Here is a 19,605-nt window from a genome sequence, read left to right on the forward strand (position 1 = left end):
TTCTGCATAATCCCTATCAAAACCCAGGTGCTTTTTTTTTTTTTTTTTTTTTTTTGGGACAGAGTTTTGCTCTTGTTACCCAGGCTGGAGTGCAATGGCGCGATCTCGGCTCACCGCAACCTCCGCCTCCTGGGTTCAGGCAATTCTCCTGCCTCAGCCTCCTGAGTAGCTGGGATTACAGGCACGCACCACCATGCCCAGCTAATTTTTTTTGTATTTTTAGTAGAGACGGGGTTTCACCATGTTGACCAGGATGGTCTCGATCTCTTACCTCGTGATCCACCCGCCTCGGCCTCCCAAAGTGCTGCCAGGTGCTTTTTGTGCCCAAAGTGACAAATTAATCCTGAAGTTCATATGAAAAAGAACAAATTTGAAAGACTCACCCTTCAAAACTTACTAAGAAGCTACAGTAACCAAGATAATGTATTACTGGCATAGAGACATATAAACCAACAGAAGGGACTTGAGAATCTAGAAATAAACCCTCACATTTATGGTCAATTTATCTCTGACGACGATGCCAAGATAATTCAGTGGGGGAAAAGAATAGTGGCTTAGGCCGGGCGCAGTGGCTCAAGCCTGTAATCCCAGCACTTTGGGAGGCCAAGACAGGTGGATCACGAGGTCAAGAGATCGAGACTATCCTGGTCAACATGGTGAAACTCCGTCTCTACTAAAAATACAAAAAAAATTAGCTGGGCATGGTGGTGCGTGCCTGTAATCCCAGCTACTCAGGAGGCTGAGGCAGGAGAATTGCCTGAACCCAGGAGGCAGAGGTTGCAGTGAGCCAAGATCGCGCCACTGCACTCCAGCCTGGGTAACAAGAGCAAAACTCCGTCTCAAAAAAAAAAAATTAAAAAAAGAATAGTAAGCTGGGCGCAGTGGCTCAAGCCTGTAATCCCAGCACTTTGGGAGGCCGAGGCGGGTGGATCACGAGGTCAAGAGATCGAGACCATCCTGGTCAACAAGGTGAAACCCCGTCTCTACTAAAAATACAAAAAATTAGCTGGGCATGGTGGTGCGTGCCTATAATCCCAGCTACTCAGGAGGCTGAGGCAGGAGAATTGCCTGAACCCAGGAGGCGGAGGTTGCGGTGAGCCGTGATCGTGCCATTGCACTCCAGCCTGGGTAACAAGAACGGGACTCCGTCTCAAAAAAAAAAAAAAAAAAAAAAATTAGCTGGGCATGGTGGTGCGTGCCTGTAATCCCACCTACTCAGGAGGCTGAGACAGGAGAATTGCCTGAACCCAGGAGGCGGAGGTTGCAGTGAGCTGAGATCGTGCCATTGCACTCCAGCCTGGGTAACAAGAACGAAACTCCGTCTCAAAAAAAAAAAAAAAAAAAAAAAAGAATAGTGGTTTAAACGAATAGTGCTGGGACAACTTCATATTCACACATAAAAAAAACGAAGTCAGATCATTCCCTCACATCATTCACAAAAATTTCACTCAAAATAAATCACAGACTTAAATTTAATAGCTAAAACTATAAAACTCTCAGAAGAAAACTTAAGAGTAAATTGTTGTGACTTTGGGTTAGGCAAAGCTTAACAAAAAAGATGAGAAAAAAAAGTCAAACCTGGATTTTATCAAAAGTAAAAACTTTTGTTTCAAAAGACACCACCAAGAAAGCAAAAAGATGCAGTGGCTCATGCCTATAATCCCAGCACTTTGGGAAGCTGAGGTGAACAGATCACCTGAGGTCAGTAGTTCCAGACCAGCCTGGTCAATGTGGTAAACAGATCACCTGAGGTCAGTAGTTCCAGACCAACCTGGTCTCTACTAAAAATACAAATATTAGCTGGGTGTGGTGACACACACCTGGGTACTAGCTACTCGGGAAGCTGAGGCAGGAGGACTGCTTGAACCCAGGAGGTGGAGGTTGCAGTGAGCCAGTATCATGCCACTACATTCCAGTCTGGGTGGTCAGAGCAAGATTGTCCCCTGACCAAACAAAAAAAGAAAGCAAAAAGCCCACAAAATTGGAGAAAATGGAGAGAGATCCAAGATGGCTGATCACTAGCAGCTCGGGATTGTAGCTTCCAGTGAAAGTGCAGAGAACGAGAGGACACCACACTTTCAGATGAATTCTTGTTGCTCACGCACCAGGAGATTTCCAGCAGAGGAGCCCCACAGGTCACCAGCACGACTCTTGTGGCCCACGAGGCGGTTTTGCCGGCACCTCCAAGCAGCAGTTCTTGGTGTAGGGTCAGAAAAGCACCATCAATCTTAACGCCACTGTTTTAGCTGGTGCAGTGGGTTGCTCAGATTCCGGCGCTGCAAATCAACAAGTTGGACGTCCACTCAGAAACCCAATTACAAAGATGGATAAATCTATAACGAAGGCAAGAAACCTGCCTAAAAAGGCTTAGAATACCCAAAATCAGAACGCGTCTCCCTCTACAGGGGATCACAGTTCCTCATTAGCAATGGAACAAGGCCTGATGGAGAACGAGTGTGTTCCATTAACAGAAGCAGGCTTTAAAAGGTGGATGATAAGAAACTTCTGTGAGTTAAAAGAACTTGTTCTAACCCAATGCAAAGAATCTAAGAACTTTGAAAAAAGGTTTGACGAAATGTTAACAATACACAATTTAGAGGAATATAAGTGAATTGATGGAGCTGAAAAACACAACATGAGAACTTCGTGAAGTATGCACAAGTTTTAACAGCCAAATTGATCAAGCAGAAGAAAGGATATCAGAGGTCGAAGACCAACTTAATGAAATAAAACGAGAAGACAAGATTAGAGAAAAAGGATAAAAAGGAACAAGCAAAGTCTCCAAGAAATATGGGACTATGTGAAAAGACCTAATCTACGTTTGATAGGTGTACCTGAATGTGACGAAGAGAATGAATCCAAGCTGGAAAATACGCTTCAGGATATTATTCAGGAAAATTTTCCCAACCTAGCAAGGCAGGACAATATTCAACTCCAGGTAATACAGAGAACACCACAAAGATATTCTTCAAGAAGACCAACCTCAAGGCACATAATCATCAGATTCACCAGAGTTGAAATGAAGGAGAAAATACTAAGGGCAGCCAGAGAGAAAGGTCAGGTTACCCACAAAGGGAAGCCTATCAGACTCGCAGCAGATCTCTCAGCAGAAACCCTACAAGCCAGAAGAGAGTGGGGGCCAATATTCAACATCCTTAAAGAAAAGAACTTTCAACCCAGAATTTCACATCCAGCCAAACTAAGCTTCATAAGCGAAAGAAAAATAAAATCTTTTGTGAACAAGCAAGCACTCAGAGATTTCATCACCACCAGGCCTGCTTTACAAGAGCTTCTGAAAGAACCACTACACACAGAAAGGAACAACCAGTATCAGCCTTTCTAAAAAATACCAAAAAGTAAAGATCATCAACATAATAAAGAATTTATATCGCCGGGCGCAGTGGCTCAAGCCTGTAATCCCAGCACTTTGGGAGGCCGAGGTGGGTGGATCACAAGGTCGAGAGATTGAGACCATCCTGGTCAACATGGTGAAACCCCGTCTCTACTAAAAATACAAAAAATTATCTGGGCATGGTGGTGTGTGCCTGTAATCCCAGCTACTCAGGAGGCTGAGGCAGGAGAATTGCCTGAACCCAGGAGGCGGAGGTTGCGGTGAGCCGAGATCGGGCCATTGCACTCCAGCCTGGGTAACAAGAGCAAAACTCCGTCTCAAAAAAAAAAAAAAAAAGAGTTTACATCAACTAATGGGCAAAACAGCCAGCTAACATTAAATGGCAGTATTAAACGCACATATATTATTATTAATTCTAAATTTAAATCGACTAAATCCCCCAATCCAAAGACACAGACAAATTGGATAAAAAGCCAAAACCCATCGGTATGCTGCATCCAGACCCATCTCACAGGCAAGGATACAAAAAGACTCAAAACAAAGGGATGGAGAAAGATTTACCAACCAAATGGAGAGCAAAAATAAATAAATAAACAAAAGGCAGGAGTTGCAATTTTTGCCTCTGATAAAATAGTCTTAAAGCAACAAAGATCAAAAGAAGCAAAGAAGGACATTACATAATGATAAAAGGATCAATGCAACAAGAAGAGCTAAAGATCCTATATATATACGCACCCAATACATGAATACCCAGATATTTAAGACTTATAGAGACTTAGACTCCCACAAAATAATAGTGGGAGACGTCAACATTAATATTAGACAGATCAATGAGACAGAAAATTAACAACAATATCCAGGACTTGAACTCAGATCTGGAACAAGTAAACTTAATTAACATTTATAGAACTCTCCACTTTAAATACACAAAATATACACTCTTATCAGTAACACATCATACCTACTTACAGGTTTAAATGAAATATTGGTTGGCTGCTTGTTTGTTATTTTCTTCCCTCATTTTTTTCATGTCTCCATTATTAAGCACAATTATAGGCATACCCATTTTTAGACTGCATTCTAGCCCGGGCAATAAAGCAACACCCCCATTCTCTCTCCCTCTTCCTCTTTCTCTTTCTTCCTCTCCTTTATTCTTTTTATTTTATTATTCTTTTTCTCTTTTTTTAAATAAACAAAATCGGAGAAAATATTTGCAAATCATTATCTAACAAACTTGTATCCAAAACATATAAAGAACTCTTACATATCCAAAGACAAAAAGACAATCCAATTAAAAATGGACAAAGGCTTTAAATAAAGCTCTCTCCAAAGATACACAAATGGTCAATAAGCACATAAAAGATGTTCAAACGTAAGTCCTGGCATGGTGGCTCTAGCCTGTAATCCCAGAATTTTGGGAGGCCGAGGCAGGCAGATCCTGTGAAGTCAGGAACTGGAGACCAGCCTGAACAACACGTGACATGCCATCTCTACTAAAAATACCACAAGTTAGCTGGGTGTGGTGGTGTGCACCTGTAATCCCAGCTGCTCCAGAGGCTGAAGCAGGAGAATCGCTTGAATCTGGACAGCGTAAGACTCTGTCTCAAAAAAAAGTTCAAAAATCATTAGCCATTTAGCCATCAGAGAAATACCTATCAAACAACAATGAGATACCTTCACAGCCACTATTGACTATTATAAAAAAGGTAGATGAGTGTAGCAAAGATGTGAAGGAACTAGCATCCTCATATATTGCTGGTAAGAATGTAAAATGGTACAGCCACCTTGGAAAAGAGTTTAGCAGTTTCTCAAAATGTTAAATATGTACATTCTTTGGTATATAACCAACAGATATGAAGACAATATTTCCACAAAAGGTCTGTACATAGTATCACTATTTATAATAGCAAAAAAAAAAAATGTGGATATCCAAAATGTCTATCAACTAATGAATGGATAATAAAATGTGATATATCCAGGCCAGGCGCAGTGGCTCAAGCCTGTAATCCCAGCACTTTGGGAGGCCGAGGCGGGTGGATCACGAGGTTGAGAGATCAAGACCATCCTGGTCAACATGGTGAAACCCCGTCTCTACTAAAAATACAAAAAAACTAGCTGGGCATGGTGGCGTGTGCCTGTAATCCTGGCTACTCAGGAGGCTGAGGCAGGAGAATTGCCTGAACCCAGGAGGCGGAGGTTGCAGTGAGCCGAGATCGCGCCATTGCACTCCAGCCTGGGTAACAAGAGCGAAACTCCGTCTCAAAAAAAAAATAAAAATAAAAATAAAAAAGTGATATATCCATACCATGGAATATTATTCAACCATAAAAAAGAATGAAATACTGATTGATTCTTGATACAACATTGATAACCCTTGAAAATATTATGCGACTGGGCACAGTGGCTCACGCCTGTAATCCCAATACTTCAGGAAGTCAACATGGGCAGATCACGAGGTTAGGAGTTCAAGACCAGCCTGGCCAAGACACCAGCCTGGCCAATATGATGAAACCCAGTCTCTACTAAAAATACAAAAAAATCACTGGGCGCAGTGGCTCACGCCTGTAATCCCAGCACTTTGGGAGGCTGAGGCGGGTGGATCACGAGGTCAAGAGATCAAGGCCATCCTGGTCAACATGGTGAAACCCCGTCTCTACTAAAAAAAAATACAAAACATTAGCTGGGCATGGTGGCACGTGCCTGTAATCCCAGCTACTCAAGAGGCTGAGGCAGGAGAACTGCCTGAACCCAGGAGGAGGAGGCTGCAGTGAGCCGAGATAGTGCCATTGCACTCCAGCCTGGGTAACAAGAGCAAAACTCCGTGTAAAAAAAAAACAAAAAAATTGGCCGGGCGCAGTGGCTCAAGCCTGTAATCCCAGCACTTTGGGAGGCCGAGGCGGGTGGATCACGAGGTCGAGAGATCGAGACCATCCTGGTCAACATGGTGAAACCCCGTTTCTACTAAAAATACAAAAAATTAGCTGGGCGTGGTGGCGCGTGCCTGTAATCCCAGCTACTCAGGAGGCTGAGGCAGGAGAATTGCCTGAGCCCAGGAGGTGGAGGTTGCGGTGAGCCGAGATCGTGCCATTGCACTCCAGCCAGGGTAACAAGAGCGAAACTCTGTCTCAAAAAAAAAAAAAAAAAAAATTAGCCGGGCATGGTGGGGACACCTGTAATCCTAGCTGCTCAGGAGGCTGAGACAGGAGAATTGCTTGAATCCAGGAGACGGAGGTTGCAGTAAGCCAAAGATAGTGCCATCCACTCCAGCCTGGGCAACAGAGCAAGACTCTTGACTCAAAAAAAAAAAAAAAAGAAGCTTGGCTGGGCACAGTAGCACATGCCTGTAATCCCAGCACTTTGGGAGGCTGAGGTGGGTGGATTGCCTGAGCTCAGGAGTTTGACCACCCTGGGCAAGATGGTGAAACCTCATCTCTACTAAAAGTAAAAAAAAAAAAAAAAAGCTGGGCTGGGTGGTGGGCGCAGGTGTCATGGTGAATGCCTGTAATCCCAGCTACTTGGGAGGCTGAGGCAGGAGAATCACTAGAACCCAGAAAGTGGAGGTTGCAATGAGCTGAGATCGCACCACTGCACTCCAGCCTGCGTGAAAGAGGGAGACCCTGTCTCCAAAAAAAAAAAAAAAAAAAAAAAAAAATTAATGCTTAGGCACAACTATGATGTATCATCTGAAAAATATCAGGCCAGGCTAGATATGGCGGCTTATGCCTGCAATCCCAGAACTTTGGGAGGCTGAGGTGAAAAGATTTCTTCAGGCCAGGGGTTTAAGACCAGCCTGGGCAACATAGTGAGACCCTGTCTCTATGAAAACAATGAACAATAATTAAAACTGACCTCCTGGAGATAAAAAAAAGAGGCAACTAGGAGATAAGAGAAAATTCAAGAATTAAGTTATTGATTTGGGATAGAGTATTGGGGGTCTTTTGCTTTCCTTCCATCAGCTAAGTGAGGAATGTTCCAACAGAAACAACTGTAGCAAATGAGAGTGTGTAAAACTAGCATCTCTTTCCTGGTTACATAGGCAACAAACCTGGTCATCTGCCTGAGCTCTATGTCTATCTGAAAAGGAGGAAAGACCTGAAAAACAGTGCCCACTGGAGCCTGAACCATCTTGCTGGTATCCATCCAAAGGACTCCAGCAGTATGAGGTTAAGGATACACAGCACTTGGTAAAAGCCAAAGAAAAGTCTAAAAACCAAAAGTGGAGATCAAGTCCCTCTAGGCCAGGCCTGGCTACTGCTGGAAACAGAGAGATGGTGAGTGATAACTGGATATGAGACTGGAGTTTTAAAGAGAATTCTGATTCTCTTTAGCTCTGTAAAATAAAACCTGCAAGGCAAGGATCTAGAAAGAAGCAAAAGAAGCCTGGATCTTACTGGGATTCATGTGCAGAAACAAATAAATAAAAAAAGAAAAAAAAAGAAGCCTGGCAAATACTTACTCTTTTTTTTTCGAGACGGAGTCTCGCTCCATCGCCCAGGCTGGAGTGAAGTGGCAAGATCTTGGCTCAAGGCAACCTCCGCCTCCCAGGTTCAGGCGATTCTTCTGCCTCGGCCTCCAAAATAGCTGGGACTACAGGTGCACACCACTATGCCTGGCTAATTTTTTTGTATTTTTAGTAGAGATGAGGTTTCGCCATATTGACCAGGCTGGTCTCAAACTCCTGACCTTGTGAGCCACCAGCCTTGGCCTCCCAAAGTGCTGGGATTACAGGTGTGAGCCACCATGCCCAGCCAAAATACTTAATTCTTAAATCTACTGCAACAATGTATGTGTGATTAAAAAAACAAACAAACAAAACTTATAGGCGAAGCTGAGGGTAGAGGGAATACTCAGGAGCCAACAGGCTATAAAGTAAATTTCAAAAATACATGCTTAGTAAAAGCATCCAGATTTAAAAGGTAGTGTATTTAGAATTCCATTTATAAAATGTTCAGAATAGGCAAATTCACAAAGGTCATGTAAATTCATGGGTGCCAGGGATTGGTGGAAAGGAGACAGGGAGTAACTGGTAAGGAGTACAGGGTTTCTAAAACTGATTGTGGTGACAGCTGTACAACTCTGTTTGACCATACCACAAAACGGCCAGGCGAAGAGGCTCATGCCTGTAATCCCAGCACTTTGGGAGGCTGAGGCAGGCAGATCACTTGAGGCCAGGAGTTCCAGACCAGCGTAGCCAACATGATAAAACCCCGTCTCTAATAAAAATATAAAAATTAGCTGGGTGTGGCGGCGTGCCCCTGTAGTTCCAGCTACTCAGGAGGCTGAAGGAGGACAATCGCTTGAACTCAGGAGGCAGAGATTGCAGTGACCTGAGACTGCATCACTGTACTCCAGCCTGGGTAACAGAGCACAGCTACTCAGGAGGCTGAAGGAGGACAATCGCTTGAACTCAGGAGGCAGAGGTTGCAGTGACCTGAGATTGCATCACTGTACTCCAGCCTGGGTAACAGAGCAAAACCCTGTCTCAAAAAAAAAAAAAAAAAAAAAAAGAAAAGAAAAGAAAAAGGAAAAAAAAGAATATACTAAAAACCATTGAATTATAACTTCAAAATGAGTGAATTATACCCTAAACCCACTGAATTATATTCTTAAAATGAGTTCATATAGCAGACAGCATATGAACTGTATCTCAATAAAGCTGATTAAAAAGAAACTTATAAAAAATAAAATAAAAAGGAACCTGTGTATATATATTTTCAAATACTAAATACAATTTTTTTTTTTTTTTTTTTTTTGAGACAGAGTTTCGCTCTTATTACCCAGGCTGGAGTGCAATGGCGCGATCTCGGCTCACTGCAACCTCCGCCTCCTGGGTTCAGGTAATTCTCCTGCCTCAGCCTCCTGAGCAGCTGGGATTACAGGCACATGCCACCATGCCCAGATAATTTTTTGTATTTTTAGTAGAGACGGGGTTTCACCATGTTGACCAGGATGGTCTCGATCTCTTGACCTCGTGATCCACCTGCCTCGGCCTCCCAAAGTGCTGGGATTACAGGCTTGAGCCACCACACCCAGCCTAAATACTAAATATGATTAAAAGGTATTGCTTTTCTGCTGGCATTTGGGTCAAAAAGGAAAAAAAGTCGATATACTTCATCTCTGAACTAGCTCTAAAAAGAAACAAAAAACAACTACATTGAAATCCTACTCTGTTTACAAGATGTCATTAAACATCTTTAAGTTCAGTTCTAAAGATTTGTTTCCAGATAGTAAAATGTCAAGAACTACTGATCAGACCTGCCTAAATTTCTACGCTCAAATTCAAGCCCTTAGCTCTCAAAGTTCAATTCCAAGACTGATAACCTAATAGAAGATTAGAGGTAGGGAAACAGTAGTAACAACTGCTAAGGAATCAGACAACAGAACTTTGTGTAAAATATCCTTGAAATCTAGAGGAAGGGCTGGGCGCGATGGCTCACACCTGTAATCCCAGCACTTTGGGAGGCCGAGTCAGGCAGATCACGAGGTCAAGAGATCGACACCATCCTGACCAACGTGGTAAAACCCCGTCTCCACCAAAAAATACAAAAATTAGCTGAGCGTGGTGGCGCATGTCTGTAGTCCTAGCTACTTGGTAGGCTGAGGCAAGAGAACTGCTTGAACCCAGGAGGTGGAGGTTGCAGTGAGCCGAGATCACGCCACTGCACTCCAGCCTGGCACCTGAGCAAGATTCTGTCTCAAAAAAAAAAAAAAAAAAAAAACCTGAGGAATAAGTTCTGATTGTATTTTCCAGTTGCTTGAGAACTTATAAAGGAATGGTATAAAATATAAAATAATTTCTGGACCAGGAACGGTGGCTTACACCTGTAAGCACTTTGGGAGGCCAAGGCAAGAGAATCACTTGAGCCCATTAGTTCAAGACCAGCCTGAGCAACACAGCAAGACCCTATCTCTACTAAAATAAAAAATAAGCTAGGCATGGTGGCATGTGCCTATAGTCCTAGCTACTCGGGAGGCGGACGCAGGATTGCTTAAACTGAACCCAGGAGGTTGAGACAGCAAGTGAGTTATGATTGTGCCACTGTACTCCAGCCTGAGAAACAGAGGGAGACCCAGACCCTAAAAAAATTAAATAAATGAACATAAATAAAAGTCATCGGCCAGGCCCAGTGGCTCATGCCTATAATCTCGGCTCCCTGAAAGGCTGAGGCAGGAGAATCACTTGAACCCAGGAGGCAGACACTGCAGTGAACTGAGATCGCATCATTGCACTCCAGCTTGGGCAACAAGAGCAAAACTCAAAAAAAAAAAAAAAATAGAAAAGAAAAGAAGTCAGCCTGGGCAACACTGCAAGGCCCCACCTCTACAAAAACCTTAAAAAAAAAAATTGGCCAGTCATGGTGGCACATGGCACATGCCTATAGTAGGCTGAGGCTGGAAGCCGCCTTGAGCCCAGGGGGCTGAGGGAGCTTTGTGGTGAGCTATGATCAAGCCACTATAAAGGCAGATAGTGTAGTGAGGATGTGAAGTAACTGGCATGAGAAACCCTGTACTCCTTACCACTCAACCATGGGCAAGAGACCCTGTTCTCAAAATAAATAAATAAATAATTTTAAAAATAAAAAGGCTGGACACAGTGGCTCATGCCTGTAATCTCAGCACTCTGGAAGGCCGAGGTGGGCGAATCCCCTTAGGTCAGGAGTTTGAGACCAGTCTGGACAACATGGTGAAACCCCGTGTCTACTAGTAATACAAAAATTAGCCAGGTATGGTGGTGCATGCCTGTAATCCCAGCTACTCGGGAGGGTGAGATAGGAGAATTACTTGAACCAGGAGGCAGAGGTTGCAGTTAGCCGACATGATGCCACTGTACTCCAGCCTGGGCAAGACAGTGAGACTCTGTCTCAAAAAAAAAAAAATTATACTGTAGCTATTAACACTGCCTTTAATAAAAGGAAAATATGATTTATAGAACAAAAAAATCCTAACTCTCCACAGAAAGCAGTTTTGTCGATTCCAGAGAACCTCACAACCAAATGTTAAATGTTACTGTTGTACATTTAAGACTATATAAACTGAATCTATTTTCAAATTTGACTTCTCATTTAGCCACCCAAGACTCAAGAGCCTTACCTTATTTATTTCTCAGGCACCCGTCCACAACCTACCACTTAATCCCAAAGCACATACCTCAGCCACTTTTTTCATGGAGAAAGAAGGAGGGAGGGGAACATCAACTGTGGTGGGTTTCTTTTCTTTTTTCTTTTTTTTTTTTTTAACAGAGTCTCACTCTGACACCCAGGCTAGAGAGCAGTGGCAGGATCTCGGCTCACTGGCCTTCCTGTTCCAGCAAGTCTCTAGCCTCAGCCTCCTGAGTAGCTGAGATTACAGGCATGTACCACCACACCTGGCTAATTTTTGTTATTTTTAGTAGTTGGCTAGGCTGGTTTCAAACTCCTGATCTCAAGTGATCCGCCCCCCTCAGCCTCCCAACGTGCTGGCATGAGCCACCTTGCCTGGCCTAACTGTGATATTTTGATTACCTCTTCTCAAAACACCCTGGTCACATAGCAAGAGAAGCTGGAGACAGGCAGGAAGTCAAAATGCCAGCTATTGATGGTTGCCATCTTTGTCTCAAGAGAAGTGGTTCAACAGTCCTCTGTATGGCTGAATCTATGCATCAGTAGGGATTTCAGCAACCTTTTTAAGATGCAGTAGTATGGTAATTTTACCTCAAATGAATCATTAGGACCAAGCAAATAGAGTAAATAAACTTTATTAATTGTTGGATTAAGTCCTAAAGCTTCAGAGGAATGGGAGTACTTCATATGCTCTGGAAAGATAAGATTCGGCAAAGAGACTAGAACTCATAGCTATTTTTTTGCAATAGCAAAGAAACTATGCTACACTTCGAAGAGAAAGAAAGCCAGAAGGAAAAGTATCAATGAAGAAGAATCGGATACCAAACAATACTCTTCCAGAGGATTTGATTAGTCATATTTAACTATTCAAACAAGGGCAACTTCGGAAACAGCACATTAGGAAGATTTTAATACCCTAAGCAGTTATCTCTCAGAAGGAAGATTTGGATGTAAGGAATAGTCTAGTAAGATCTCTACACACTAAACCATCCCTGACAAAAAATCATTTTCTAATTACCAGAGGAGAAACCAAAAATAAAGGGAAATGCCCTACAGAGAAGCAGTAAATAGAATGGAATCACTGGGCAAACCAACATAAACAGAGTAGCCAAGCAACTCAATCCATAAAGAAAACTAGAAAGAAGGGTACCAAAGAAATGAAAAACCACAGCAAAAAAGTGAAAAATACCAAATGAGAAACCTGGAAGAAACACTGTACTGTGAGAGGGGATATTCACCTCAAATCTCACAACATTAACAGAAAATGCCACAGAAATGGAACTTCTTGACTACCTAACTACTTTACATAAAGACTTTCCTTCTGCAACTATATCCATGTTTATTTATTCATTTGAGACACAGTCTTGCTCTGTCGCCCAGGCTGGAGTGCAGTGGCACTATCTTGGTTCGCTGTAACCTCTACCTTTCAGGTTCAATGGATTCTCCTGCTTCAGCCTCCCAAGTAGCTAAGACTATAGGCACACACCACCACACCGGCTAATTTTTTTTTTTTTTTTTTGAGACGGAGTTTCACTCTTGTGGCCCAGACTGGAGTGCAATAATCTGATCTTGGCTCACTGCAACCTCTGCCTCCTGGATTCAAGCAATTATCCTGCCTCAGCCTCCCAAGTAGCTGGGATGCGCCACTACACCAGGCTAATGCTGTATTTTTAGTAGAGACAAGGTTTCTCCATGTTGGTCAAGGTGGTCTTGAACTCCCGACCTCAGGTGATCCGCCCACCTCGGCCTCCCAAGTACTGGAACTACAGGCATGAGCCACCGAGCCTGGCCCTAATATTAGTAGAGACGGGATTTTGTCTTCTTGCCCAGGCTGGACTAGAACTCCTGAGCTCAGGCAATCTGCCCACCTTGGCCTCCCAAAGTGCTAGGATTACAGGCGTGAGCCACTGCGTTCAATCCATTCATTTACTTTTTGAGACAGTGTCTCGTTCTGTTGCCCAGACTGAAGTACAATGGGGAGATCTTGACTTAATGTGGCCTCCACCCCTCGGGCTCAAAGTGATTCTCCTATCTCAGCCTCCCAAGTAACTGGGACTACAGGTGGGTGCCACCAGGCCAGCTAATTTTTTTCTGTTTTTTGTAGAGACAGCGTTTTGCCATGTTGCCAGGACTGGTCTCCAACTCCTCTGAGTTCAGGTGATCCACCCATCTCAGCCTCCCAAAGTGCTTGGGATTACAGGCGTGAGCCTTACCTGGCCTGTTATTTCTAATAGACAATTACATTTACCAAATAGTTGTACTGTGTACGGTAGTGAAATATGAATGCTATGCTTCAGTTTGACATAGATGATTAATGATGTCTAGTGTCTTCAATGATTTGATCCTACAGATTCTTTCCACCAAGACAGTGTCCTAACATTTCTGGGTCTCAATTTCTTAGCTATAAAATGTAGGAGCCAATGGCCATGTGCGGTGGTTCACACCTGCATCTGAGCACTTTGGGAGGCCGAGGCGGGTGGACAATGAGGTCAGGAGTTCGAGACCAGCCTGACCAACATGGTGAAACTCCATCTCTACTAAAAAAATACAAAAATTAGCCAGGCATGGTGATGCGCACCAGTAATCCCAGCTACTCAGGAGGCTGAGGCAGGAGAATCGCCTAAACCCGGGAGGCTGAGGTTGCAGCGAGCTGAGATCTTGCCACTGCACTCCAGCCTGGGCAACAGAGCAAGACTCAGTCTCAAAAATAAATAAACAAAAATTTAAAAATGTGGGAGTCAAAGCAGATGAGATGAACTACAGGATCCACTCCAATCTTGAAATTTTACACCTAATTATAAAATCGTCAGTAAGGTAAGTTATGAGCATAAAATGTGAATCGGAAAACAAAACATTTAAGTTCATCCTGTCATTCCAGAGCTAACCACAGGGATGAGCGAGGGATCTGAAACAATTCCCAAAGGAGACAGTATTTGGCTGTTACCTGTCTGTTACCTGAAGCCCACCTGGTAGGTGAATAAACCCTTAGTCCCAGACAGAGTACTTCTCTGGCCCCTTTGCCTGCACTTAAGAATACTCTTCACAAAGACACAGTTAACCTGTCTTCCTCCCTTTCCTCCCTGCAGTTTTCCCTGTTCTCTTTGGTAGTTTCACATCAATTTTTCCCTAATACTACTACGTCCTCCCTACCCCAGATTTTTCATTTTCCCCTTTTATCCAGAGTAAAATCTTCTAGAAAAGTTATTTGTAGGTTGGGACGAAAAAAATGGATGAAATGACTTAAAATCAAAGAAACTATACTACAACTATTACAGGCAAATGACAATTACTGGTTAAGTTCTAGAGAAATCCTAAGAAAGAAAGAAAACCAAGAATAATAAAAAGGAAATTCTAGGGACTGACATAATTCAAGTTTTCCAAAGTTAGTAAAAGGCCCTGAAAATAGAGCAAATGAGTGACAACTCCTGGAGGTTGGGTCCAGCCTCTGAAATTAACATGCAATGGCCCAAGGCCAGGCAACCAGGTGTTTAGAATGTGAAACAGACTCTGCCCGGGCTTCCTTTCACCGTCAAACTCCGGGCCAAAAGAGGCTTCCCACATCACATATTTTAAAAATGAAAATTTAAAAAGTTCTTCACATCTAATTCACCTCTCCCCTGAAAAATAAATGAATAAATAGTTCCTCTTTCCGTTTTTACTCCCACACTAAACCTCACACCGTTGATGAGCCTGGAGAGCGGGGTTGGCACGAGAGGATGGCGCCAAAGCTCGGGGAGAGGGCGGTCAGTGGGCGGAAGGTGCCTCTCCCCACATGGCCGAGCCCTCGCCGCCACTGGCCACCGCATACGGTGCCCAAGCATCGGCAGCTCCCTCTCGGCCCCGACCCCGCTATCTCTGTCGCCCCGCAGACAGCCGCTGCGGCCGCAGGCTCCCGATTGGGACCCTTCCCAGGGGAGGACCCCATCCCCCGCTCCCTTTCTCCGTCAGATTCCCGCCCTGCAGCGGCCAGCCTATGAGCCCCTGCCTCCTCACCTCCATGGAGACGCGCCAGCCTTGCATGGCGGAGAAGCCGTAGGGCAGCGGCAGGCGCGGGGCGCCGACCCCGTCCCCGGAGCACTTCACCGTGTTGGGCTGCGAGAGGTAGGCACCCATGGCGGCGGCTGGCCGGCGGCCTCAGAGGGCGGAAAGCTGGGCGCGACCCGTGCCGGAGCCTAAGCCCCGAGGGCGCGCGCGCGGCAGGAGCAGGCCCGGCGGCGCGACCGACGCAAGGTGCCGGTGAAAGGCGCGAGGCCGGCCAGGAGGCGGTAACGGGACGGGAGCAGAGAGAGAGAGCGGAAGCGGAAACGGCGCCGCTCCAGACCCCGCCCGGCCGGTGCGGCGGGGACAGGCGCTGAGGGCAGTCATTTCCTTAGCAACTCGCCCCGCCCGCTGGGGCAACGGCCCGCCCAACGGCCGCTCCCGCGAGACTGGCACGACCACGCCCACCAACGGTCGCGGTCCTCCTTGGCGGCCTCGTGCAGGTTATCGGCCGTCTCTCACTGCACCCTCTCCTTCCTTCCGTGTCCCCAACCTCTTGGCGTTTTGTCCGCACCTCTTTTGTGTCGGACTCCACGCTTCCGGCCCGTCCTCCAGTGTGTTCTTCCCCCTCTCCCCAACGTCGCGCCCTCAGACTCCTCAAACCCCGCCCGCATTGGTTCAATTAAAGTTGACCAGTATTTGTTCTGAGCTTAGGAAGTACTTTGGCCAGGCCCTGCGAGGCCTGTAGGAAAAGAATGTGAGTCTTTCCTGGCAAAGCGAAGAACTCGATCTGTGACATAATTCGAATTAATACAATGTAGAAATGGTTGGCACAGCCTATTCTGGGTGAGAAAAGCTCCAAGGATGGGAGGAGGAGCAGTTCCTTGTAGGACTGAAAGGATGTTGTAGACCCTCAGAGAGGATGCCTCTGGACTGCATTAGGCCACGGGAAAAGGGAATCATGTTACAAGGTTTGGAGGAGTGAGGAAAGAATGTAAACTGCATTTGGGGAGAATTTTTGAGGAAGCTGGCTGGCCTCGGAAAATGATTCTAAATGGTAATGTTAGCTAGCTAGCTTGATTAAAAGAAGCGCCAGGATTGGTGACTTGGACTTGATTGTCATCCTGGTGTAACCTTTGCATCGTTGGTCTAGTCTTTGTATGCAGTGTACATTGGAGGGAGAGAGTCAGGGGGACTGTTACTGGTTAGAGAGCTCTTAATCTAAGCAGCAGATGAGAAGAGCTGGGAGTAAGATGGTACCAGACAGGGTGGCAGTGGGAATCCAGATGAAAGGACAAATTAGACAATAACAAAACAGATTTGGTAATAGATTGGATTCAAGGGATGGAGAGAAAAGAAGAAATTCTCCAAACTATGGCAAAAATTTATTCTTTTCGGCTGGGCACGGTGGCCATACCCCTAATCCCAGCACTTTGGGAGGCTGAGGCAGGCATATCACTTGAGGCCAGAAGTTTGAGACCAGTCTGGCCAACATGTAAAACCGAGTCTCAACTAAAAGTACAAAAATCAGCCAGGCGTAGTGGCGCACACCTGTAATCCCAGCTACTTGGCAGGCTACGGCAGGAGAATCACTTGCACCCCGGAGGCAGAGGTTGCAGTGAGCCCAGATCCAGCCTGGGTGACAGAGCAACTACGTCTCAAAAAAAAAAATGCCGGGCCCGGTGGCTCAAGCCTGTAATCCCAGCACTTTGGGAGGCCGAGGCGGGTGGATCACGAGGTCAAGAGATCAAGCCGGGCGCGGTGGCTCAAGCCTGTAATCCCAGCACTTGGGGAGGCTGAGGTGGGTGGATCACGAGGTCGAGAGATCGAGACCATCCTGGTCAACATGGTGAAACCCCGTCTCTACTAAAAGTGCAAAAAAATTAGCTGGGCATGGTGGTGCGTGCCTGTAATCCCAGCTACTCAGGAGGCTGAGGCAGGAGAATTGCCTGAACCCAGGAGGCGGAGGTTGCGGTGAGCCGAGATCGCGCCATTGCACTCCAGCCTGGGTAACAAGAGCGAAACTCCGTCTCTTGATTCTTTAAAAACATAAAACTCAGGCCGCGCACGGTGGCTCAAGCCTGTAATCCCAGCACTTTGGGAGGCCAAGGCGGGTGGATCACGAGGTCGAGAAATCGAGACCATCCTGGTCAACATGGTGAAACCCCGTCTCTACTAAAAATACAAAACATTAGCTGGGCATGGTGGCACGTGCCTGTAATCCCAGCTACTCAGGAGGCTGAGGCAGGAGAATTGCCTGAGCCCAGGAGGCGGAGGTTGCAGTGAGCCGAGATGGCGCCATTGCACTCCAGCCTGGGTAACAAGAGCGAAACTCCATCTCAAAACCAACCAACAAACAAAAAAACATAAAACTAATCATGGCTTCCTCATGCTCTTCAGATAGTCCAAATTCTTTAACATAGTTTAGAAGACCCTTCATGCTAATTATCCAGATTCTTATATGTCTCCCCATTTCTCCTACAGCTCTGCTTCAGCAATGTTTTGGGTGTGTCTAAAGTCATGCTTTCTCTTACACTTTTGCCCATGAAGCACAACTCTTCCCCCAACCCTCTTGACCATCACTTTCTCCAGGAAGTCTTCTCTAATATCTCTATACTAGTTTGGGTCCACATTTGTTTGTCTTTCCTGCTATAAGCCTTTATGAAGGCAGAAATTCCATTAACCTTACCATTGTGTTCTCATTTCTTACACAGTTGTATGTGCTGCATAATATTTAAATATTTGTTGAACGAATAACACCAAGATTTTGACTCTGTAACAAAACTTGAAGCCATTAACAGAAAAAGGTGCAGTTTGGGGGGATGCTAGTTTTGGGGGAAAAACTGGTTCCATTTAGGGTGACAACTTGATATAACAACATTGAAAATATTAGCTTGGAGTTAAGCCATGAGGGTGGAAAAGATGTTTATTGGCTTGCACGTTTCCAGGAACCTAGATGAGATCTCAGCCTTGGTTGCAGTGAGCTGATATCTTGCCACTGCACTCCAGCCTTGGTGACAGAGCGAGACCGTGTCTCAAAAAACAAAGGAACAAAGTAACAACAAAAATTACTCAGCCTCTTCTTTCTTCGCCTCCTGCTCCTCCTTCTTTCTTTTTTTTTTTGTTTGAGACAGAGTTTCACTCTTGTTACCCAGGCTGGAGTGCAATGGCGCGATCTCGGCTCACCGCAACCTCCGCCTCCTGGGTTCAAGCAATTCTCCTGCCTCAGCCTCCTGAGTAGCTGGGATTACAGGCACGTGCCACCATGCCCAGCTAATTTTTTGTATTTTTAGTAGAGACGGGGTTTCACCATGTTGACCAGGATGGTCTCGATCTCTTGACCTCGTGATCCACCCGCCTCGGCCTCCCAAAGTGCTGGGATTACAGGCTTGAGCCACTGCGCCCGGCCCTCCTTCTTTCTTATAAGAGATGAGGTCTTGGTATGTTGCTGAGGCTAGTCTTGAACTTCTAGGCTCAAGCAATCCTTTCATTTTAGCTTCCTAAATAGCTGGGACCACAGGCATGTGCCACTGTACCTGACTTCTTTTTTCTTTCTTTCTTTTCTTTTTTCTTTTTGGCTTTTGTTTTTTTTCCTAAGAATGAAATTTGACATTGTTTAAAGAGCGTGAGTTTTGCCATGTATTACCTATAAGATCTTCTTTGACAAATTACTTATTCCCTCTCAGGCTGAGTCCATTTGCAAGACGGACATTCAACATCTACTCTTCCAGATTGCTTTTTTTTTTTTTTTTGAGACGGAGTTTCGCTCTTATTACCCAGGCTGGAGTGCAATGGCGCGATCTCGGCTCACCGCAACCTCCGCCTCCTGGGTTCAGGCAATTCTCCTGCCTCAGCCTCCTGAGTAGCCGGGATTACAGGCACGCGCCGCCATGCCCACCTAATTTTTTGTATTTTTAGTAGAGACGGGGTTTCACCATGTTGACCAGGATGGTCTCGATCTCTTGACCTCATGATCCACCTGCCCCGGCCTCCCAAAGTGCTGGGATTACAGGCTTGAGCCACCGCGCCTGGCCTCCAATTGCTTTAAGGATAAGAGGAATTGAATATAAAGTATTGGCCGGGCATGGTGGCTCACACCTGTAATCCCAGCACTTTCAGAGGCTTGGGGGGAGGTGGCAGATCACAAGATCAGAAGTTCGATACCAGGCTAGCCAA

At 45.3% G+C, this 19,605-nt stretch overlaps 1 protein-coding gene across 3 annotated transcripts in view; it reads right to left on the reverse strand.

Annotated features, from left to right (window-relative positions):
• Positions 1-15,776, reverse strand: part of PPM1G (protein phosphatase, Mg2+/Mn2+ dependent 1G) — a 32,354-nt gene extending 16,578 nt beyond the window's left edge. For 2 of the 3 annotated variants that reach the window (XM_074395538.1, XM_003941548.4), the window contains exon 1: positions 15,445-15,776. In XM_074395538.1, the coding sequence (XP_074251639.1) occupies positions 15,445-15,564 (120 nt within the window). In that variant the 5' untranslated portion in view covers positions 15,565-15,776. Of the gene's footprint in view, positions 1-2,105; positions 2,843-15,444 lie in introns of those variants that run through there. The other variant, XM_074395539.1, reaches the window with a different exon arrangement.
• Between the last annotated feature and the right edge of the window lie 3,829 nt (positions 15,777-19,605).

This window comes from Saimiri boliviensis, chromosome 1 (genome assembly GCF_048565385.1).
Source record: "Saimiri boliviensis isolate mSaiBol1 chromosome 1, mSaiBol1.pri, whole genome shotgun sequence".
Lineage (NCBI taxonomy): Eukaryota > Metazoa > Chordata > Mammalia > Primates > Cebidae > Saimiri > Saimiri boliviensis.